The sequence below is a fragment of the Molothrus ater genome, chromosome 1, assembly GCF_012460135.2.
Source record: "Molothrus ater isolate BHLD 08-10-18 breed brown headed cowbird chromosome 1, BPBGC_Mater_1.1, whole genome shotgun sequence".
NCBI lineage: Eukaryota > Metazoa > Chordata > Aves > Passeriformes > Icteridae > Molothrus > Molothrus ater.
Window position 1 is genome coordinate 74,936,475 of NC_050478.2, and position 24,360 is coordinate 74,960,834.

The 24,360-nt window shown below is 33.8% G+C and overlaps 1 protein-coding gene across 2 annotated transcripts in view; it reads left to right on the top strand.

The window, feature by feature from the left end:
- CDH10 (cadherin 10) overlaps positions 1-24,054 on the top strand; it is a 93,275-nt gene extending 69,221 nt beyond the window's left edge. For both annotated transcript variants that reach the window (XM_036398137.2, XM_036398128.2), the window contains exons 4-12: positions 582-701; positions 1,302-1,469; positions 6,480-6,667; positions 9,547-9,800; positions 11,370-11,506; positions 13,798-13,919; positions 19,834-19,942; positions 21,844-22,095; positions 22,982-24,054. In XM_036398137.2, coding sequence (XP_036254030.1) covers positions 582-701; positions 1,302-1,469; positions 6,480-6,667; positions 9,547-9,800; positions 11,370-11,506; positions 13,798-13,919; positions 19,834-19,942; positions 21,844-22,095; positions 22,982-23,475 — 1,844 coding nt within the window. In that variant the 3' untranslated portion in view covers positions 23,476-24,054. The remainder of the gene's footprint in view (positions 1-581; positions 702-1,301; positions 1,470-6,479; positions 6,668-9,546; positions 9,801-11,369; positions 11,507-13,797; positions 13,920-19,833; positions 19,943-21,843; positions 22,096-22,981) is intronic.
- The last annotated feature ends 306 nt before the right edge of the window (positions 24,055-24,360 follow it).

The window sequence follows — 24,360 nt, forward strand, 5'->3', positions numbered from 1 at the left end:
AAGTTCATATGACACTGTTTCTTCTGGTAATATCTATCTATAGTAACACTTAGAAACAGGGAGAACCGATGCCTTGTTTTTCACAAGTTCCAATGACCTGTTTAATCATCTTTTTCTGTCATGCTCCTGCATGTGTAATTTCATATCATATCATACTCATATCATTGAACAAAAGAAAAGAAAAAGAAAACAAACCACAAAACACCCCAAACCCATTCTAAGCAATGGAATGAAGGTATTTATTCCAAGTAAAAAAGTGTCTTCTGCAAAGACGATGTGAATACGTGAAATTGTTGTAGCTAGGTAAGGATAAGATTTCAGCTCAGACATAGCTATTGTTTATATTTTCTAATTAAATCTTAATCACACTTGGGATTACGGAAGTTTATTTTCAATTTATGTTGAAGGAGACCCGGAATAAGGAAGAATGTTCCTAATGTTGACTAGAAGATCACAAATATATTTGGAAAATCCAATTAGTATTAGCTGACATTTTCTTTGGTGTCTGTTGGAATGGAAATTGATGCTCTGACACCTCCGTGTAGTGTCATATGCAACTAAGTCGGCTTTGGATGTTCCAGGTACTTCTGTGGTCCAAGTTACGGCTACTGATGCTGATGACCCTTCATATGGAAACAGTGCCAGAATAATTTACAGCATACTTCAAGGGCAGCCATACTTCTCTGTGGAACCAGAAACAGGTAATAAATATTTTCATTATTTTCATTTACCATAAACTTTAAACTTTTTCTTTCATTTAAAAGACCTTAGATCACATAAAAAATGTAATTAAAAACTAACTGAAATTAAAGAGCATTTCTTGCTTTTTCTCATTATTTATAACTTTTATAATACATATAAAAACTCAAGACATCTGAAATTATGAAGTATAAGTAATTTCACAGTGGGACTATTTATTGCTTAAGATTTAAATAACAACATTTCTGATAAAGGCAGGCATAAAGGTTTTTTTCCTTAGAAAATATTGTTCTTTTTTTCCCTAATGATTCTACTTAGATTAATAAAATATGTTCTTTCTCCTAAACCTTTGACACAAATATCTTGAAGCATTTTTAGCATGAAACTGGAAAAGTACCTGTGATGTAGAACAAGTACTCAACCAAGACATAGCCTGTACTAAAGACTACTATAATTATAAGACTACTATAAAACTTATGGACAGAAATTTGTTCTTTGAAACATTAAATTAATATTTTAGAGATTTATTTCAAGACTAATATAAAAAAGATAAGCAACAAATACATTATTAGTGATTCTGTTTTCCAATTTATTTCTTTTAGGCATCATCAGGACGGCGTTGCCGAACATGAACAGAGAAAACAGGGAGCAATACCAAGTAGTTATCCAGGCAAAGGACATGGGAGGCCAGATGGGTGGATTATCAGGGACCACCACCGTGAACATCACACTGACTGATGTCAACGACAATCCACCTCGCTTCCCCCAGAGTAAGCTGCATTTAATAGTTGACTTGTGCTGGAACAGTTAAGCAGTCACCATCTGGTTTAATTTAGAGTAAATCTAGATTATGGGGCACATATAAACAAAAGGCTTATGTGCTGATTATTATTATTATTAAAGCAGTATATTAAATGTTAAAGCTTTTTTTTCTTTTTGTTAAGAAACAGTTACATGATGAAACATAACTGCAGTAAACCTGGAATTCCTCCCAGGAATATGGGGAGCAATAGTAGGTGGAATCATAAGAGCATTAAAGCAATGTTTTTGCTCTTTCCTTACCTATTGCTTAAATCCTACATTCTCTCCCACTGGAGAATAAGACATGTTGTAATTCTAGATATGCAGAAATGTTTGAATTGAGGTATCTGCTTAAATATTTAATCATGAAGAATGTGGAAAAGAAATTACTCAAAGGGAATCAGACAGATTTGTACTTTTCAGCTATAGAGCTACAAAACAATATACAAAATTTCCCAAATTAAAGCAAATTACATTAAACTTTTTTTTCTTTGTTTTTTACAGCTTTAGTGAAGGTTTTTATAATGCTTTTTGCTTCTTGATACTACCACTGTCAAGACTTTTTATCCTCAAACCAAAATGTAAAAATATTTTCGGTCTCTATCTGATATGAAAATATTAAACTATGTAGCATTGAACTTGTAACAGTTAAGCATTTTAAATACATTTGAAGCCTTTTGCATAAATTGAAGTTGCAGTATTTGTGCGATGATTTAGATTTACTTAGTATGTAAAGGATTTAGAGTATCCTCACCACACATTTTATACACTCTGCATTATTCTACTCAATCCAGTAGTTACTCATGCACTCTTCTTGATCAAAATAACAGAATCAGCTTCAAATTATGCTCCTTATGGCAGAACTGGAGTACATAATTATGTTCAATTTAATATTGAAGTTAATATATATGCATTCAGCCAAGATGTTTATCAGCATGTAATTTCATATTCACACTTTAAAAAAAAAAAAGACATACACCATTAAATAAGTAGAACTTGTGCATTTCTACAAAGGTCATATTCTGAACAGAATTTATTGTTAATTTATAATTTTATTTTTTTCATTTTTCCACAATTTTTAAAAATTATTTTTATTGTTTCAATATGTATATAGAAGATTATGGTATTTCCATTGTTGTGTAGGACAGGAATGCTGTATTACTCTTCTCTGGAGACACACTGAAGAAGGCCATTCAAAGAGGTGCCATGTTCAAAGCCTTGCAGGAAAAAAAAATAAGTTAAACTTAAGACAGCATAGAAGCTTCAAGAGTGCATATTTATACTTTTCTCTTTTTTCTTGTTTCTTAAACAGTGTGGTGAATTAGAAGTTAGAATGATGGAATCAACTTTCCAGACCATTTTAACATGACTTATCTGGGATTCCAAGATAATATTTGAGATAGAGAAGGATAAGCATCTCTGCATTTTTCTTTAATGTCAGTTTAAATCAGACGTGTCATTTGCTTTAAAGAAACTTAATTTTGCTTTCATGGGCTTTTGTTGTTTTTGTTTGATTTTTCTCTCTACTTTCTCTCTTCCAATTTCTTTGTTAGATATAAATGCATGTTTCATTGGAGATGAAAACTAAAACATTTATAAGGATGACATATTTTACTAAATATATGAAAGTAAAAATAGCTATTGACTTTAAAAATATATATATTTAGCCTCCAAATGGAAGTAGACATTATAACAATTCATGATTTTAACAGAGTTCAGTGAGACTGTTAGAATTGAAACAGATTAAGTTAAATTATTCTTATTCTATTCCAATAATAAAAAAACCCAGATTTATTAGGTTAATGAAACAATAATATTCATATCAGATTTATAAATTATCAGGCTAAGTATTAGAATTCCCATTATGTTTCCACAGGACTCAGCATATTACAGCTATATGTTTCAATAAAATGTTTAATATCAGCTTATATGTCTCCCACAAGAAACTCATATTAATATTGGGGAAAATTTGACATAATGTATTGTATCATACATTCTAAAAAAATAAATATAGAAGAACCCCTAATTCCTCTGTTGTTTGCATTATGAAACAAGGATTCTTCAGAATATTTTTCTCTTCTTAAAAATATACTAAAACTATAGATAACAGTGGTGATGAGATTGAAAACTTTTTCAAGGTGCTACAGAAAGGTCTTCAAAGACCTCAAACATTGGATCTTTGTTTCAACTATAATACTTCCAGGTGTTCTCAGAAGTAAGGAGATACTGTTGACCAGTGATAAACAGAAAATGTGATTTATGGACTTAGAAGTCTGAGACTCAGTGAAACTCAGTGCACCTGAATTATGGCAGCCCATGTATCCTGTGAGACTATAGCCTGTGGTAATTTATAATATCTGCCCTTACATTATATGCCTATTCAAGAGTGAATGGGAAGAAGGGTAAATGGAAAAATGAGACTGGTTTTTCATTCTTTATGACTGACTGAAGTATTTTCAATCCCAAGTGTGTAGACTGTAATCCTCAAGCTGATTTCTGCTCTCCTTAGTCTATGGAAAAGTATTCCTTTCCTTGATCCTCCCATTTCTTTTCCTGACAGACAAATGAAAGGACATCATTCACTGGAGTAAATGCAAAGAGTAAACTGCTTTCCTTGAGAAGGAAGAAATAAGATTGACAGCAGAGTTTTGCAAGGATGAGTCTACTTTGGTGTACTTTGTATTCTGATACCGTGTCCAAAGCTGCACTGCATCCCATACTTAGTCAATTAAATGTATTCAGTGACAAAAGGAATAAAATGAAGTGTCTCATACTATGGTGGAGATTTCCAGTAATAGATAGGCTAGATTAAAAATTATCTTTTAGAGGATAAGTTTCTGGTTATTTTCCTTCTCTGTTTCCACTACCTTATTAGCAATTCATGGTATGAGCTCTTACAACTTTGTAGACTAAATAATGACTCGAGTATTGCCCTGGGAGTCAAAGTAGTGTCCACAAGGTATAGGGAGATAGTTTTAAGTCCTGAAAAAAGAAAAGTGGAGAGTAGTTGACACCTCATAAAAATAATTATAACATATAAATATTAATTGGGGATTAAAAAAACCAGCAGTCTTTCACCATAGTCTCCTACAGTACTGCTTAAATACTAAACTAGGGATAATTTTACTTTTGCTTTTTTTTTACCATTAGGTGATTAGAGAGAGATTCTCTACTAGTGAAGTATTACAGGTTTAGATATTAGAGAAAGGTAATGAAAATATTAGAGAAAATGCAGGATAAAATACTCAACTGAACATCAAACTGTGACTGAGCCAAAAATAAACACATACAAATAGAATGGGGTGTACATGGCCATAAAGAATTCATTCTGCTGCTATATGTCCCTTTCATATTAAAATATGCTTAAGTAAAATTATATGAAGAAATTAAATTTAAATATTTCGATATTTTTCATTCAGTGTTTAATTGCAAACTAAATGTGAATGCATTTATTTTTCAATTTTTGCATTTTTGCTTTTTTAGGTCTGTCAAAGGGGAACATAATACCATAATAGAACAGAAAAAAACAACTCTGTAGAAGCAGAAAAAAAATCTCTAATGACCCAATAAATAATAGGGTTTTTTGTACTAAGTGTCACTCTGTAGACGTCTTGTAATACACCAATAATCCTCAAATGACTCATGCTTTCCTGAATTATGGTAAAATCACATTGACAATGACCTTCCCATACAGCCATGCCAATCTCTCCCCATGACTCTTCTTGATTGCACAAAACTAATATGCCCTTGATGGACTTTTCTGTACTACTTATTTGGGCAATGTATTTATGTGTTGCTTTTTGTGTAGCCTGTCCAGCTTTTTACTGTTGTGGTTGCTGCCCTTTACAATTTCCATTTTTGTGTTATTTCAAGCATACTTCTAGCTCCTTTAACTTAGGTAGTGTCTAAGTAGAACAGAAAATCTTGGTAAACTTAACAAAGACCATAGAAGAAAATGCTTTCCAAAAGAGATTTGATGCATTCACTTTCATCTTTGGAATGACAACTGGAGATGCATTAATTTTAAAATATTTTTTCTGAGAATTCTTCATACCGTATTATGTCCCCCACGTGTTTTTGTAGCATATGTTCCAACAGATGGGATCAAATATCACAATGGTTATTTACAGTTTTCACACTAAGGCTAGGACATAGAATGCTAAAATATATGGTAAGATACTTATTTCAATTTACTGCAGCATGTCTGAATGATGACAGTTTTATTCCTATGTATTTTATCAGCTGTATGACACTACCATAAAGGGATATAACTGAGATAAGAAAAGTAGCACAAACCAAGAATTGTAATATTCATAAGCCTATTTCAGTATGAATTAACTGCTTTAACAAGTATAGGCACAATTTCTGCTCGCAGATTTTTAAAATACTTCCCCCTGAATTAATGTGTTATTCAAATTTATTTAATATGATATCTTGCTATCTAATTTTGAAAGCTGAAATGTCCATCTGTTGCATAGAATTGGCCAGTAAAATCAAGGAATTCTATTCTTCTTATTGTTTCCGTGATAAAATACATGTAATATATATCTCAAAGACTGCCCTTAGATATTAAGGGGTAAAAAAGAAGAGTGAAACTGAGCAAGAACACACAGCAGTCTTTCCAGATGATATTTCAGGAATGAAAGAAAAATGAGAACAAGAAACTCACAAGGAAAAGAAAGGCAAGAAGAGTGCAGATATAGTTGATTCTTCTCTGAGATTGAATAAAGGTCTTTCTCAACCCTATTTTCTATGAATGTTTTTTCAACAATTTTGTTTTCAGTCTTCTATATAAAACTTTTCTCTGGATACTTCTCTGCCTCGTATTTTCTCCATTGCCTCAGTATTAAATGGCAAGTTCTCTAGAACAAAAAAAATACACAAACAATTATGTTACCAGCTATTGTGTCACACAGTGTTACTTCCTGCATGTGTACCAGCTTGTGGGGGTCCTGAATGGCTCTTTGTCTCTTTGACAGGTACCATCCATCTCCGCATTCCTGAGTCCTCCCCAGTTGGGACAGCCATTGGCAGCGTTAAAGCCACAGATGCAGACACTGGAAAGAATGCAGAAGTAGAGTACAGAATTATAGATGGTGATGGGACTGATATGTTTGATATTGTGACACAGAAGGACACACAGGAAGGCATCATCACTGTGCGAAAGGTGTCTCTTAACAGCATTCACTAAATGATTTTTATGTCAAAGTTATGTCACAAGTGTTCATTGCTTACATAATGTGATAACACATGCTAATTGCTTAACATTTGCAAGCATCCCCCATCAGTGACTGAAAGGTACTATTTCCCTTTAAGGTGAACTGGAAATAAAAGGTGGTGACCATATCTAAGGTATGCATAGGTTCAAAGCATTGTTGTAAGCAAAGTATGAAAAAGTGGACCAGCCCCAGTGTTTTAGCACTAATTATCTGTGATTTCAAATGCAGACTTCTTAAGTATTTCTATTACCTGTTTTCTTCAGCAAGCAATCAGCAGCTCACTCACTAATGAGAGACACAGATTCCTTCTCTGTGAGATCCTCATCTGCTTGGGTGAGATGAGATCTGTGCTCCAGAACACAGACATGAGTTACAAAGGATATGGTTTTATTCCTGTTTCCAATGTGTGAGAGGGCTGCCACATGAGCAATGTGTATGTAATGAAGGTATTGTTCCTGATCCAGAGCTAGCTTTAGTTCTGCCCTCTGTTTTGCACTGTCAGAGCACTTCCAGATGCTTGTTTTCTAAGTCTATCTCACAAGTAGAAATGCTACTCTCCTACTCCTCAAAAATTTCCCTTCCAGAAGTCCCTTGGTCCTTGTCCTTGGGACTTTGAGATGAACTTCAAAGAGTTCAGGCACCATATTTAAGATAAAACATTGTTTATATTAGCTTTCCAAACAAATGTTCTTAAGCATAGAATAATGAAATAAACAGTGATATAAAAGATACCTTCACATTCTTGATAATGGCAACCAAGGAAGAGAGAAGTTCTGCAAATAATGTTCCTTTTTAATTTCTGTGTTTTATTTTGTTCATAGTCAGTGTAGTTGTTTATCTGGGAAAAAAAAACTAAAAAAAGAAAAGTTTGAGGTCTAATAGTTTTTCTTTTCCTAGTTTGTGAAGGCTTCTCTTGAGATGTTCTTTTCTTGCTTGCTTCAGATTTTCACACAATTACATTAAATCAATAGCATCTTGAAAAAAATCTAGTAGCTGAGTCAAGCACAAGAAATTTCCTAAATTATAATACAGCAGTTCCAAAAATGTCAATAAATACTAATGAACAAGATCTTCTGATTTTGTTATTAACAGTCTGACAGAATTTGCATTTTTCAGGATGCTCTCTCAGTCATGAATAAGTAGTTTATTCAATACCACAGACAACAGCACTAACAAGCAAGGAAGGAGATGAGAATGCTGAGTTCATTGATTAATTAAAATAGTCTCTTTTCTTTTTGTTGTTATTTATCCACTTTGATTGTAATTTCTGTTTTCAGTGGTGAATAACTACAAATAGCTTGTATTCCTTTACAAAGCTTCCAAGTTATTAAGTCTGAATTTATTATGTGCTATAAAAGAACTTTTTCTATACAAATTTTTCTATACAATTTCTCACAGACCAAATAATTGATTTTCCACAATTTCATATATTTGGGCAAGACTTTTCTTCATTACTGTGGATGTGCTGTAATGCCTGTATAATCCACAGTTTTCATACCCATGTTTTGCACTGTAGGTAGATATATCCAAATTGGATGTGAATGTTGTAGTAGCAAGTTTCCATATTCATGGTGCACATTCTGCCAGATTAAACTGATTAGAATAAATTAGGACTAGCATGTCTTCTTTGCTTTTAGGATTGAAGCCAGTGTCCCTTAACAGCTGAGTGATACACTTTACAGACACAGCAATAGCCTCAGATCTAGGTTAAATAGTTGTTTTCCTCATTTGTATTCATAGATACACTCCCATCTGCTCTGACTACTTGTTTAAAACAAGTCTGTGGCAGTGGGGAAACTCATTCTTTCTCATGCGCTGGACTGCATCTTTCTGCTTTTGTATAGTGTACTTAAATATATAACCTGTCACTTTGGCATCTTTAGTGAGCATTAATTAATATTTAAAAGCAGCTAGGCAGAAAAAAATAAGCTATCAACCACCCATTTTGATGAATGAAAACCACCAGTTCTATATCTCTTTGAGAATCTGTGGGAGTTAATAAAGTCTTCTTTGTGTCAGAAAGGTAGATTTTCAGCTTGCTCATTTCCTTAGAATCATTAATTAGCTAACACTTTTCATCTATGACAGCTAGAAAAATTTGAAGGAATAGAATTATTTTCTATCCAAAATGATTTCTAATTATAACCATGAACTGCTCCTCCTCCCATTTTAAAAGGAACTGCTGACAAAAATGTCAAATATATTTTCAAAAAAAAACCCCTTCTGATGTCGGATTCATTAAATTAAATGAAAAGGAGCAAGATTAAACCCCACTTTTTCTCTAAATATAGAGAGCTTTGACATACATACCTTCCTCAAAAGACACCTAAAATATTCCTGATATTTAAGGCCCACCATATGGGCTTGATGATAACAATACTCTGGTCATTTTGATTATTCAGGAGTTTACAGAATTTCCTATGAAACATTAGTGTTAAATACCTTGTTCTGGAATGTTTGTATTTCCAGTCAGTATCTCAAGCTTTTTAAATGGTCATATGATTGTTTCAAATCCATATTCTTATGAAACAGCTGCAGAATTCCCTAAAGAATTAGTTAATTTGCACTGAAAATCTTTTTATCATTCATGCTGCGATAATTTAACTAATATACAGGAAAAGATTCTTCTTCTAAAAACAGTGTAATTTCTTATTTGACAAAGTGACTCCTGTGGTGGGGAAAATATTAACTGTGTTGGTGCTCCCAGAATACAGGGGTAGGATCTGATAAGGCTTGAGCCCTCTTCAGTTTCCATTATGTACATAGGTCAACATCTGCCAATATGTAAATCTTATTTAATAAAATTTATTGCAATTTTCATTTTTAGCCACTGGACTATGAGACAAGACGACTTTATACTTTGAAAGTAGAAGCTGAAAATACCCATGTGGATCCCCGTTTCTATTACCTTGGGCCTTTCAAAGACACAATTATTGTGAAAATCTCTGTAGAAGATGTAGATGAGCCTCCTGTTTTCAGCAGGTCTTCTTACCTTTTTGAGGTGCATGAAGACATTGAGTTGGGGACAATAATAGGAACAGTAATGGCACGGGATCCTGATTCTGCCTCAAGTCCAATAAGGTAATACTTCAGTGTCTAAACATATTTTTTGCTAAAGAAATTAAGATAAATAGTAATTCAACATTAATTTCAGATAGAGGTTTTTTCTATTATTTATTAGTGTCTCAGAGATAGACAGAATTGAGAATGGTGCTATCTGTAAACCTACAAATATGTCAGGCAACAGCAATTTACTTGCACTCAAGAGACACACAAAATATTTTCCAGTGTCACAATTCATAAAAACTTGATTTCAAGTAGGCCCATCAGGATTGCTTTTTACTTCGCACTGTGAAAAGCTTTTAGAGTGCTGATGAAACAAGTTCTAGTCTTCAATAAAACTAACATCATGTATGAAGTAAAATGAAATGCTTACCATATAAGCCAAATAGTCTTAATAATTTCTCTTTATAATTCTCTTCTTTATAATTTCTCTAGTAAATAGTACGTTTTTGTTTTATTCTAGTTAAGAGTTATTTAAATAAGCTAGTAGTAAAAAAACCAAAAACATTTGAGTAAGTCTTTATTGCATTATCAGAAGTTTTCATTGGCTGTTCTAATTTCCTTTTTTTGTTGTTTTCATATTCATTTTGGCATTGACTTATTCATTGGGGTTTTATTTGTTCGTCTTTTATATTTACTGCAATTGTGTGTAGTGGAGTGAGCAAACAACAGCCACCAAAACCGTATAGATGTTGTTTTCATATAACAGCACTTTTTTATTTGGCTCAATTTAGTTAAGTGCTGTAAATGAAACCAGATGCACTTGATTAACAGTTTAGATCACTCATGAATTTTCATAGAAACATAAGCATTGTTTCTATTGTGCTATACAAGTGTACTATTTAACTTTTAAAAAAATTTGGCCAAATTCTGACACGTATTCTAAAAATCATTCTGTATTTGACAAAATCCTGCATTTAATTCCATTCCAATTGTAATTTGAAGGCAATGTTAAATATTTAAAAAAAAAAAAAGAAAAAAAATGAGGAAAGAGAAATTTTCTGTTACTGTTTGACACTACCATAGCATGTTGGTGGACATCATGCCTGCCAGAAGTACAGCAACTATAGAAATATAGAAGGTCCTTTAAGGGCTATGCATGAAAGTTCTGCATGTGGACTTATTTTTACACATGTTTTTTTAATCTTGATCTCTAGTGAATTAATACATCCTAAATAGCAGAAGCTGAGCTTATAGCAATAATTTTGAACAGCTTGTAAATTAGCTGTCCGTCTCAGTCTGAAGAAACAGTATATCAAAGACCATTTTCCTTTCAGGATTAAATTAATTCTTTAATTATACATTGAAATTCTGATTTTTTAAAATAATTCTCCTATAATCTTGTAAAAGCTCCAGTTATCAAATATTACACTATTGCATCACATTCTTAAAATCCAAATTTTAATTCCTTGTTCTATGGAGCTAGCATTCAGAATTTTGAGAAGTATTTATAGAAACTAAATATATATCTTTTCAAAACTAACCTTTGTAATATAGAACATAAAACCTGTAGTGACTTGTGAAATATATGTTTTCTTTGACTTTTTATAATTTTGATGCTACTTTCTATTTTACTGTCATATTTAGGTTTTCTCTGGATCGTCACACTGACCTTGACAGAATATTTAACATTCATTCTGGAAACGGGTCCATCTATACTTCTAAGCCACTTGACCGTGAGATATCCCAATGGCACAATCTTAGTGTAATAGCAGCTGAGATTAGTAAGCTAATTTGGTTTTTCTTTTTCCTTTCAGTTTTCCTTAGCCTGTAAAGTTACAGCTGCATCTTTGTGATGAAAACCCCTCCTTTATTTTCTCCCTCTCCCTTTATACTAGATGTTCTGGAAAAGTGAACTGTGGGGTAGCTAACAGCAGCTGTCTCCTCATTGCTCTTTTCCTCAGCTACCTCCATCACTGACCTTTAATATCCAAGTTACTTCTGAAATGTTGGCCAATTAAATTATAAGACTGGAGTAATTATTTTTATTCCTTTTCTTGGAAGACAATAACATGATTTTGCTGTTAAAATAGTCGAGTTTAGCATAGTAATCTATGTTTTTGTCTCTATTATTTTCTTCATTTCCTTAGAAATACTTTCATTATCTCTTCCTATGGTATCTACACCTACAGCTCTTAGAATCAATATATCTTACAAGTTCCATCCAGTTTCTCCCAAAGCTGTAGCATTTCTTGGACCATTTAAAACACCTGTCTGTAGATATTTTCATGTTAAGAGTATAAAGAGAAGAACAGATATCCTCCTAAACCTACTACATTATTGAGAATAGCTTTAATCAATGGACAGAAAATTGTCTAAGGGACAAAGGTCTGATCTTTGAAATCAGCATCTAAGAATCACTTCCTCTCAAAGTCACTAATTTTTTTAGGGCTAATTCTGTATCAGTTAAAAAAAAAAAAAGGAAAAAGTACTGGTCAGCAGTGAAATGTGTCTGGCAAGAGTTACACTGCAGAAGACTAAATGGAGCATTGTGTCCTGCCAATTATACATTCTGTGTTAAAAAAACAAACAAACAAACAAACAAACAAAAAAATACAGTAGTTTGGGGTTTTTTTAAAAAAAAACACTTCTTTTTTTCTTTTGATGCTTTGTCCTGAGCTTGCAAGCATTTAGAGTGCTGTCTAATGTTGTACAAATTATTTTCAGATTTATATAATGATGAAACTTAGCATCCTTGCATGACTAGATCTTAGTGCTAAACTTATCTACTTGTCAGTAAACTTAGAGCAAATTTACATTATGGACATATCTGGAGTAGCTAGCATTCTCCACAGAGATATGTTAATTTTGGAGAAAGAAGTGAAGAGGGAGAGATCTTTAAATATTTTAAAATGCTACCTGTGAAGCATGACAGAATGAAAGCAGTGTTAGAACTGATTTGGAAAGTTAGCATGAACATACAGAAGGCTATGAAAAACTGCATCCTAAACCTGGAAATTTAAATAATTCAGGATGTCAAAAAAGATCCACTTCATACTCTTTAGCAAAGTTGTTACTGATAACAAGCCAATGTAATTCCAGCTGCTCCTAAATGTCTTTTGTTTTATTTAAAGCAGAAGAAGAGGGGGCAAAATCAGTAATTTGGAGCAATCTGTTACTTTTGTTACTTATCCAGTTCCATTAATGTTTAAAAATCATATGCTGCTTAGTTACCACACAGCAGAATTCCAAGAAACATCTGCACTTTTTACACCCAGGAATTATTTATTATTTTTGGTATGGCAACAAGATCAGCAAGTGAGAACAGGGACTGTTATATTCCTGAATTAACCTATACTAACAAAAGAGCACTCTAAATAATAATAATAGTATTTTGGCATTTGGCAAGGGGGACGTTATTCTTGTTTCTGAACCTAAGGTCTGAAAATTTACATTCATATTTTTTAAGGCAATTTAAACATTAAAAAATCTTATTCTAATAAATTCTTTACCAAATTTTTGGAGGAGTACTTTCATTTGTTTTGTTGGAATTTCTTTGAGGGGTAAGAGAGGAAAGTCAGACTTAAAAATTTTTCAAAATATGTATGCATGTCATAGACTAAATTAACTCTAACCCAGCCAAAACCAACACAATGCACAAATGATGTCCTTGGTATCATTTATCTGTAAAACAAACCAGATAAACAAAGAATTTTAAAATTAAAGATCAAAACCATACAAAACCTTAAGCCCACCAAGTGATCAAATTTGTTACTGTAGTAGTGGGCATACTTTTCATATACAATATTTGAATATATTATTAACATTTGCGGCCCCCTATCTTCATGTAAAACTTAATTGCTCACTAGATCCCAATACTTCTTTTTTTTTACTCTACACAACTAATTCCTTTCTTTTTCAGAAGGCCTGATTCTGCTTTGTTACTGGTTTGTACACTCAATATTGACCAGATTCAAACTTCATCTTGCATGTGTATTGCTCATGAAATTTGGAAGAAAACAGAAAACTCTTAATAAGAAAATGATCTCATGTTTCTTCTCTCTTCTACTGTCAGACAACCCCAAAGATACTACTCGTGTTCCTGTCTATGTAAGAATTTTGGATGTTAATGACAATGCCCCACAGTTTGCTGTATTCTACGACACTTTTGTCTGTGAAAATGCAAGAGCTGGACAGGTATGCCTTTGATAAACACTTCCCACCATCCAGTTTTGCTACAGAACTCAATTGTAGATCATTCCTGCCTATTGCTTAAGAAAAATCATATATAAATTAGCTTTGATGTGTTCAAAATGAAAGCAAAGAAGCTCTGTAAGTGAGGTTTAGGTGAAATGTCAATATGTTACAAGCACATCAGTGTTTCAATCACCACTTTTTCTTACCTAACCTTGTACTGCTTTTAAATCCCGATGAGATATGACCATGAGATGGTCATGATTCACTTTGTCCTTAATTTCCCAAAGCAGAACATTATATGTAACTAAAAACTTTGATCTATATTTTTTTAATAATTCTCCAATAGCAAAATTCAGATATATTTCAATCCATGCTGACAGTGGAAACAAACCAAAAATCTGTCACAATTTTCTTTTTTCAATTGTTAGATTCATCTTTCATTATCACACCAAAAATTTCTGTAAAGAAAACATGCATTTTTAAAATGGTAACATAATATTTTCTTTTGCTTCTTTGAGGCTACACAATGTGTACTTCAATTTAAGTGAAATGACTGTACTGCTTAATAACTAATATCCAATAGGCAGTCACTTATTAGAACTTCTAAATTTTTTTTCCTATTACATGTCCCAGAGCATAATCAGCCAATAATAAAACCTTTAAAATGGTAGCAGTAGTACCTCAGTGCAACCCTCTCAGTACATTTGAATAGAATGTGGTACAAGTGCCAGCTTGTCTTAACTGTTGGAGTCCCACAGGTATAACATTCAGGTTGTATTGCAAATTTTGCATTCAGATTGCCATTCTTCCTTCCAAAGAGACTTCAGTTTAAACTTACAACAAAGAACTTGAGGCCCAAATTTATAATGCAGAAAATATATAAAGGTACTGAGCAAGTGCATTTGTCTGCTGTGGCAGTTACAAGAGAATTCAATGTGTTAGATAAAGAGAAATCACTGGCCAAAAATGTAGAATTTTGGACAGCTGAAGTGTCAACTATAAATGCTAAAATAATGTTTTAATAATTTTCAATATGACATAAGTATTAAGACTTGTAAAAGAAGAACTTTGAATTTTCATCTTCCAGTTTAACAAAAAAATATAAAATGGTACAAAAGAAAAAACCAAAAAAACCACATGAATCCACAAATTTTACCCATCTGAGTTTTCAGAATTTTTTCTGTGCAGCAGGTTACTAGTTCTAGAGCGCACAGGAAATGTTAAGAGAGCAGTTAAATTTCCATGTAAATATATTAAATGTATTTTAAGGAACAGGTTTTTTTCTGTGCTATCTAGACTATAAAAGTTAGTATAATTTAAAAGTAAATATAAAAGTATTTCAACATTGCATTGTTGTATTGTTTACAATCAGAATAGGCTGTCAGTTAAAAAGTTGAATAAAATAGCACTAATCACTTATAACTAATAAATGAGATGCTAAATAAGTTTACACATCCACAAATGCTTATTTGAATTGTTATAGGGCTCAATAGTGTCTTTATCAGAAAAAACCTGCCAAGGTTATTGAGAGGACCATAAATATAAACATTTTTTATGAAATCTGAATTGCAAATGATTGCTTAAAGAAAACAATTCTCAGGAAGAGAAAAAATGTAATGCAGGATAACACGAATAATCTATTTGAATGTAATTATATTCTTCTTGTTTACTGGCAGCTCATAAATAAGACTTTTTAGTTTTCGAATTCAATCTGTCCTGAGAGAATGTAATCAATTCAAACTGAACATGGTTCCCTGAGCTTGATTCCTCCCACATTTCTGCTATTTTTCTTCCCTTTCACGTTTTCATAATTACATTTGATCCATGAAATTTATATCTATTAGGTAACTGAAACTGATGATGCTTCATCAGTCACAGATTCTGTTGTATTCATTTCAGCATTTCCCCTCTACTAAAGACAGATATTATAATAAATATTATACTTTTCCATTTACTTAATTTGTACAGAAACCTAAATTTTATACATATATATATAAACATACACATACTATATGTGATACCTAGGGAGGTGCACATAAATCCATGTCTACAAACCTACATATATATGCAAATATATAGCAAGAGAAAAATGTGACTTTTGTAGTCTGAATGACTCAAAGGGCCTGTGATTATTTTCCTGCTTGCTATTACTGCTGATGTCAGATCCTACCATGAACTTACAAACAATGCAAATATCCTATCTCAAAAAGCTCAAGCTATACACAAGCAGCACCTCTGGCAGAATGCTATTTTGGTGGTTGCTGTTCTTTTGACCCCCTCTAAAAATGAGGACAGTCTTGGTGTGATGGCATAAAGAGGACACAGGCATTCATGTGACCTACACAAGGCTGACTCAAAAGCAGTTCAGGGAAATAAAGCAGCAAAATGCTCAGACTGCTGCAGCCCTGCAACCAAAGAAGTTCAGCTGTCCTCTGCCCCCAGGTGAGAAGAGCCAGGAGCTGGGCATCTGGACAGATGGAATCCCACTGGTTTTGTCAGCTCCCAGCTGTCACATGTCTGGCAGCTCAGCTGCCAGCCTCCAAAGATCCTCTAATGTAAAAGATAAGAATCAGTTTAGAAAGCAGAAGTCAGCCTTGCTTTAGAGAGATCTTGCATGGAAGTTAAGCAAAACTTTTCTAGATATTCATTTTCCCTATAGTAGATGTCAGAAGAGAGGCCCTTCTTCTTTATCTGTAAATGATCTGCCAAAAAAAGGAAGGCAGCTGTTGCCCTTAGTCAGCAGCCAAGTGCCCAACAAGCCACTTCCTTCCCCCTCAACAGTACAGGGGGAAAAAGATGAAAAATAAATGGCTTGAGACAAACTTACAAATTACCATCACTGGCAAAACAGACTCAATTTGGGGCTGTTGCAGCCGCTGGCACCACCTGGGGCCGGCCTGGCAGCCCTGGCACAGTCTCAGTTCAGCCAGCACTAGGACAGCCTCACCTTTTTCAAGTCCAGTGTGATGTCTAAAAGGCTTGTTATTGTCTTGCTGTTACTAGCCTTCATTTTTACCTAATCCATGCATACCTTTTCACATGGTCAAATGTTATTTAAATAGGTCTAGCTCATAATGGATTCTCTTTCAAAGACATTTTAAAATATGAATCATGGGGTCTATTTTCCTTTATCTGATAACTTAATTCAGTATAGATTATATAAACACACTAGGTTTCTTGAACCAATCATTTTTATGCTGCTCTTCATGTTATCAGCTCATTTGAGCCATATAACAATCCTTATCAGGAAAAGGATATCCTTTTCTCACCATAATCTTGCTTAAACATGGCTTTTGGGATCTTCATATTTCCAGAAATTTCCTTCTTATATTCACCAAGTGTCTTTCTAAAAATAGCTAAAATTCATATCTATTGAAAAACTAAAATCCCTGAAGTTTTTTTCTAGCTTTCAATTTTCCCTTCCTATATTTCAGATATTTCTATAAAAATTTCTTAAATCCTTTAATGCTGAAGTGTTATTTTATCTCTGTTTATTGCATCTTTCATTTTTTTTGACAAATCACAATTTGTGATCAATTTACTTGAAATTTTGTTCTCTTTCTTTCCCAATTCCCCTGATTCATTCTTTAGTTTCTTCACTATATAGCCATAGATCTTATACTTTCCAGTGGTTTTATGAGTGTCAGAATTTTGTCTTTGCCTTACCTTTTTCAAAAACTCTCAAAGGTTTACTTTTTTCACTTGGAAAAGTTTCTGAACTGCAAATTGATGTAGAATTTCTAAAGCGTCCTGCTTTCTTTTTCTCAATAGCACATTATATTTTCTTTGTCCTAAAGTTAAAAGCAAAAATATAGTATATTTTAGAAGAAAACATCTACCTAAACAGTTGATGGAACTGATGCTTGCCGAAGTCCTACCAAGCAGAAAGATGAATTTTGTTGGAATAAGCAGACCATATAGCAAACTTGTTTCCAGTGGTTTATCAGTTTTTTAGTGGCTAATGACCCTCATGACTGCTACTGTGCCATTAATTTCCTACCTGTTATCATACAGAGTAACATCCTTGGCTTTCCTGCAGTTACTGCTTAGTGCCATTTCTAGAAAGAAACAATTTAAGAGTCTTATACCCTTATTTACAAGGTAATTGGGGTTTCCCATGGCTTGCAGGTCTAAGAGAAAAGAACTTTTGGAAACCACATGTAAAACAGGATTTATCACGTTAAAATAGTAATCAATATTATCAGGAAGCTGTTTTCAAGCTGCAATATAATGCTTTCAATTCTACATGCTCTTTTAAAAAAAAACTACGATAATGAACACTCAGCAAATCAGTTGATGTTCAATAGCCTAACACCTGCAACTGACCATATTCATGGTCTCTAGTTGTTAAGCAAAATAAACTAGTGGGGTTTTTTTTATTTCATTTTGTAAATATCTATTAAAATTCATATGGTAATTGCTCACTAAATAATTAAAGTATTCATTCTTCAAAAACAAATAATATTCTATGCTTGCATTATCAGTTTTATTCATATAGAAAGTTATTGGAGGATTATGTAAGAAAACAGATTTAGAGAAAGATAAAACTGCTGTTGAAAAAGCAAGGAAGCTGCTCTATTAAAAGAAATCCCATCCTTGCCTTCTCAAGATATTTACTGCTATTTTCTGGATGGACAAGAGAGAAATTGGGAGTTAGTCATGCGTTTTTTAAGGCAAACAGGAGTGCACTGCAGTTGTTGATGTGAAAGATGATCAGACCTGACAAAAGCTGTGATATGAAGAGAAATGGCTGTATTTGGAAGAACTGGAAGAGGAAAAACAAACAGGGTTTAACAAGTACACCACAGGGAAGGAATAGTGTTAAAAATTAGATGTAATTCCATGGTTGAAAGAGCAGTGCAATTTAAAATGATGGATAAGAAATGAAGAATAAAAATGATCTAGACTAAAGATAATCTATATTTGGAAGTTAAACTTAAGAACATAACTGAACCTTCAAGCATGCATGCACAAAAGTCCAGACTTAAATTAACTTTATATGCCATAGTATAAAAAAAAGCCCCAGACTGAAAATAGGCAATAAACTAAAAAATAATAGTAAAAAAAATCATTTTTCTTGGGAAACAATATTTAGCCACTCTTAGGTATAGAAATTTCACTGAAAAAGCCACATATTTACTTGCCTGACATGTGAAGAAGTACTGATAAAGGGGTTGCCATTACTGTCCCCAAAAATAGCCCAAATTTGTTGTAGGCATTGCAGAAAGCTCTGAGTCTGAGTATGGAACTGACCTGGTGCAGCTTACTCTCCGAATTATGTCACCTGATTCTCATCCCACTCCAAACTTGTGCAACTCTAGGGTGTGCTACAATGTTTTACAAGAGTAGAAATATGTATAAAATATAACTGGAATTTTTAATCTCAGGAATCGTGTTGGTGTATTCTCCTATACTAATAAATAGAAAAATCATGTTTAAGAAAAAATGTTTGAATGTAGAAATGTAATTTGAAGCATTAACTTCCCTTTCAAAAAAACCGGTTTGATAAATTGCCATTTTTATCACAAAAATAGAAAACTTCATGTGAATTACAGTCTTAGGTGTTGATTTAAATTTAAAATGATGAATCAAAGATGAAGTATAACAACTACCAGCTACAGCTAAAGCTATTTTTGGCAATTTTTGTCCACTATGTAGCTCCAATAATATAGGTGCACATATTCTATCACATGAAAAATACACATGTTCTTTTTCAAAAAAACTTATATAAGACACTTGTTGAACATTAGTTTGGTTTTTTATTTTACAGAATAAATATTAAGTCAATATGTATGAATGCTAAGTTATTCCAATGCTTTTCATCTTCTTTGATCAGACAGCTCTATCAAAAACCTAGGTGTATTTGGTCTTTTTGTTGTTGTTGTTGTTTGTTTGCTTGTTTTTTTTCCTGCAGCTTATTCAAACCATAAGTGCAGTAGACAAAGATGACCCTCTTGGTGGACAAAAATTTTTCTTCAGTTTAGCTGCCGTTAACCCTAACTTCACTGTTCAGGACAATGAAGGTAAAATTCATGCATGTTCCAAGGAAGGAGTTTTATCTTTTCTGTCTGGCTACATTCCTGAAATATATTTGCTTTTGATGTCTATCAATATGTAGAGAAGTTGTGAAGGTTGCTGCTACCAAGAATACTTTACCTGAATGAGGTTTAGGACGTCTACACTTGTATCTGTGTAAAGCAAAAATGTGATTTAAAATAAGTTATGAAGAAAATCAGAAAAGTGTTGGTTTGGGGTAAGAGACAGATTAAATACTTGACTACAAAAGAAAAAAGCTTTCAAAAATGTCTTCAGCTGAAAGTTGAGATTTTTCGCTTTAGCCTTTTGTGACATTGTTCTCATTCCCCTGGCCTTCTGTTTTGCTTCTTTCTGACCATTAATGAAAATAATGGTTCTGAGAACCACTTTGGCTTTTCTTTTGATCCTTGCTCAATCTGTCTTTATCAGAGAAAATTTTCAGAAGCTTCTGTTGGGGAAGTGAGACTATGAATTTTGGCTTTCATTATTAGTATGATTAATTGAGAGGACTCTAGATTACAGAAGACATAAATGAGAGAGGACATGATATCAGCCTTCAAATATGTCAAAGGCATAAAGGCAAAGGGAATAATCCTCTGTTCCTGGTGAATATTTCAGGATGTAGTAGACTACAAAAAACAGCAGAAAAAAACTTCTAATGGTAGGGAAATTGAAGTAATTAAATAAAATATTTTGCATACCTTATAAAATCCTTTGCAGAAGAGGTGTTTAAAGATCTGTAAGAGACTTTTTGATGTTGAGTGAAAACAAATAACGTTGAAATACCTAAAACCAGTGAAGGGAAGCAAGAAAGAAAAACTTTATGTTTCACATCTTGAGGTCTATTAAAAAATACATGATTTAATATTTTAAACAAAGGTTCTATATTGGTGACTAGGCCCTGAGTACAGAGAGGTATAGACCTTGATATTTCCTTATTATCTGTAGTTATTTTCTTTCTTTTTGCACATGGGTTATTTTAGTTGTGCCTGAAGTGATCTATCAAAATAGCTAACCACATAGCTCAGGCAACCCACAAATATGATGAAAATTAAATTTTCTTTTTAGTGCACATTAAACCTGTATTTTCTGTCTTTTGGATGAAACAGTTATCAGCTCTGGTGTTGGCTGCCACTCTAGCATTGTGGTTCTAACAGTAGAAGAAATAGTCTCTCCCTGTTATTCATTCCTTCTCTTCCTTCCCTTCCCTCTGGCCACTCTGTGGACACCTTTCGGTGCTGAAGTATCCTGCACACAACTAAGATTTGTCTGTTACAGATACAGTTTAGTAAGTTCACTTCTCAAAAATGTGCAGGAATACCTAACATCTTTCACATTTTCTGAATTCCTAAGACAATTTCTATCCAAAAAAAGCCCTACTTCATGTGCTAAGGTACATAATTCATTGTTCTATAGCGTGTTGAAAGCGGTTTGGTTTAACAAATCTCATACTGAGTTGACAGCATTCCTGTGGGTGTTGTCACAGATGATCCATAGAAAGAATCTTCTAGAACAGAGTACTTGTTGAACTGCACAAAGTGGAAGGTTCTTTTTCCTCGGTTGGTTGCTGCATCTCAGGATTTCAGCCCTGAACTGTAACTGTGTCATGAACTGCATGCATTAATCTATAAAACATTTTAAGCTTTGAGAAATCCTTTTTTCAAATCACACGCCAAAGTGGTGCAGAGGCACAGAGAAGCAGGCCAGATGTACCTAAAAACTTATAAATAGCTTTCTGATCAAATGAGAATGTTGTTAGAAAAACAGAGATATCACTATGATATCAGGATCTATTTTGAAGTCATATAAAATATGATTATTTGCATCTACTATAAGTGATATGGTTTCTGTTTGTATAGCCTACAACAGTATCTTTTAATCGATCTAGATAACACTGCCAGGATTTTGACGAGGAGGAATGGCTTTAGTCGGCATGAAATAAGCACTTACCTTCTCCCAGTGGTGATCTCGGACAACGACTACCCGATCCAGAGCAGCACGGGCACGCTGACCATCCGGGTGTGCGCCTGTGACAGCCGGGGGAACATGCAGTCCTGCAGCGCCGAGGCCTTACTGCTCCCTGCCGGCCTCAGCACGGGAGCACTGGTGGCCATTCTCCTCTGCATCATTATCCTGCTAGGTAAGGGGAGAAATGCGTCGTCCCCTACCCAGGAACAAATATTAAAGGCCTGACTCATTTCGCAAAATTATGCAGGTGGATAGAGTTAATGGTCCTGGATTTTGTGAGAAGAATATAACTGCAGCTTAAAATAAAAAGGAAAAAGCAAGGCCAAACCCTCATTATCTTCGTTATCTGCTAATTTAACACCGTAAATAAGAATTCGAGTCCCAGACTGTTAAACTATCACTGCGCAACCAGAAGCTCATTTATGTTCTTTCGTTAAGTTGCCCAAAAAAAGAAAGATCAGAGAGGCTGAAAAGTATAATCAAAAATTGCTTTCATGTCTCTCATTTTATTTTTTTTTGAGGAAAAGTCTCTTTTTCATTTAAATAACTACTAAAAATCAATATGCAGTATATATTTCACATATAATATAACAGTAAGCAGCATTTTTACTACATCAAAGCCCTGTCTATCCAGTGGTTTCAGTGCTGTAATAAAAAAAAAAGAAAAATTTTGTAAAACCTCCATTTTGTGGTTTGCAGAATAACACTTAATGACCTATAATTCAACTCAAACCCACTTTTTAACAATATCCTTTGAGCTTGAAAAAGGAAAAATATCTTCAGAATAGACCTGGCTATTTTAAAGCTCATTACAGCTACAGAAGGAGCATGCAGACAAGCTCATGGTCCAGTACAGCAGAGCACACAATGTGTGCAAAATAGGTTTTTGATATAGACTTTATTGTGCTGCCATTATACAGATAGAGGTGTTTATCCAGTTATCAGAAAAAAATGGGTTGGTGAAATGTAGCTGAAATGTCGTTCTTGCACCCAGTGGATTTGCTGCTAAGAAATTGTTAAATAGAGATCTTTACCCATTCTTTGTTTCCCTCTTTAAGTTATAGTGGTGCTATTTGCTGCTCTGAAGAGGCAACGAAAGAAGGAGCCTTTGATCCTCTCTAAAGAGGACATCAGAGACAACATTGTGAGTTACAATGACGAAGGCGGTGGAGAGGAAGACACCCAAGCCTTTGATATCGGCACACTGAGGAATCCTGCAGCTATCGAAGATAAGAAGCTTCGGCGAGACATTCTCCCTGAAACGTTATTTGTGCCGCGGAGGACTCCTTCGGCACCAGACAACACGGATGTCCGAGATTTCATTAACCAAAGGCTAAAAGAGCACGACACTGATCCCTCCGCGCCGCCGTATGACTCACTTGCAACCTATGCCTATGAAGGAAATGATTCCATAGCTGAATCCTTGAGCTCCTTGGAGTCAGGTACTACCGAAGGAGACCAAAACTATGATTACCTCCGAGAGTGGGGCCCTCGGTTTAATAAGCTAGCTGAGATGTACGGTGGAGGAGAAAGTGACAAAGACACTTCTTAACCTACAGTAGGCTACTTTTTTCTTTTCCTTTGAGCGGAAGTAATTTTACAGACACCTTCTGCACTCAACAGTATTTAACATTCAGGAAAATTTTCCTGCCACTCAGCACAATGGTTTCCTTTTAAAATTTGTTTTAAACTTGTCCATTCATGTCATTCATTCTTTCTAGTAGGATGCCACTTGGAATATATACAACATTTTATTTAATCAAACTTCCAAGAGCCAAAGCTATGGAAATTCAGTGTTGTACATTTAGTAAGTAAAATAAAAAATATCTTACCTTCAGAAATTTGAACAGGGTGATAATCCCTTAAGCAACCTCATGTACAAGCCGCTTTTGTTAGGTACATGTCCTATTCCTGCAAGTGCAGCTTTTAAGATGGCGAAGAAGAAAAATCCAATATGTCCTGTTCTGTACATTAAAATAAAACAAAATGTACACGTGGTGTTAATAAGTGTAATATGCAGCTGGTTTAAAAAAAAGTTTGTGCAACTTCATTTCATCAAATTCTATCTGCCAATGTTTTATATTTATATTTTTGTATTTATTTTTAAAAAATAAACCAGTTTTTACAACTATGCTAACGTTTGCCTGCCTGTTCTCACCATGAGTTTCAAACTTGAAGAGAATTTTGAAGAGAACATGGAATTTTTCCAGTGAGATCACAACCAAGTGCTAATACTTCTGTGCTGAAGTATTCTCCATACATACAACAAAGTCTGAAGTGCTTATGCTCACTGAGACAGGAGCAAGTTATACAATTACTTGCTTGCTCAGAAGGGCTATTTTCTACAGTTCAATGTTTGTGAGAATTATTTTGGTTTTATTTTTTAACTAAACTAATCCTATTCTTGTCTGGAAAGATGAATTACTATCTTGTGTCA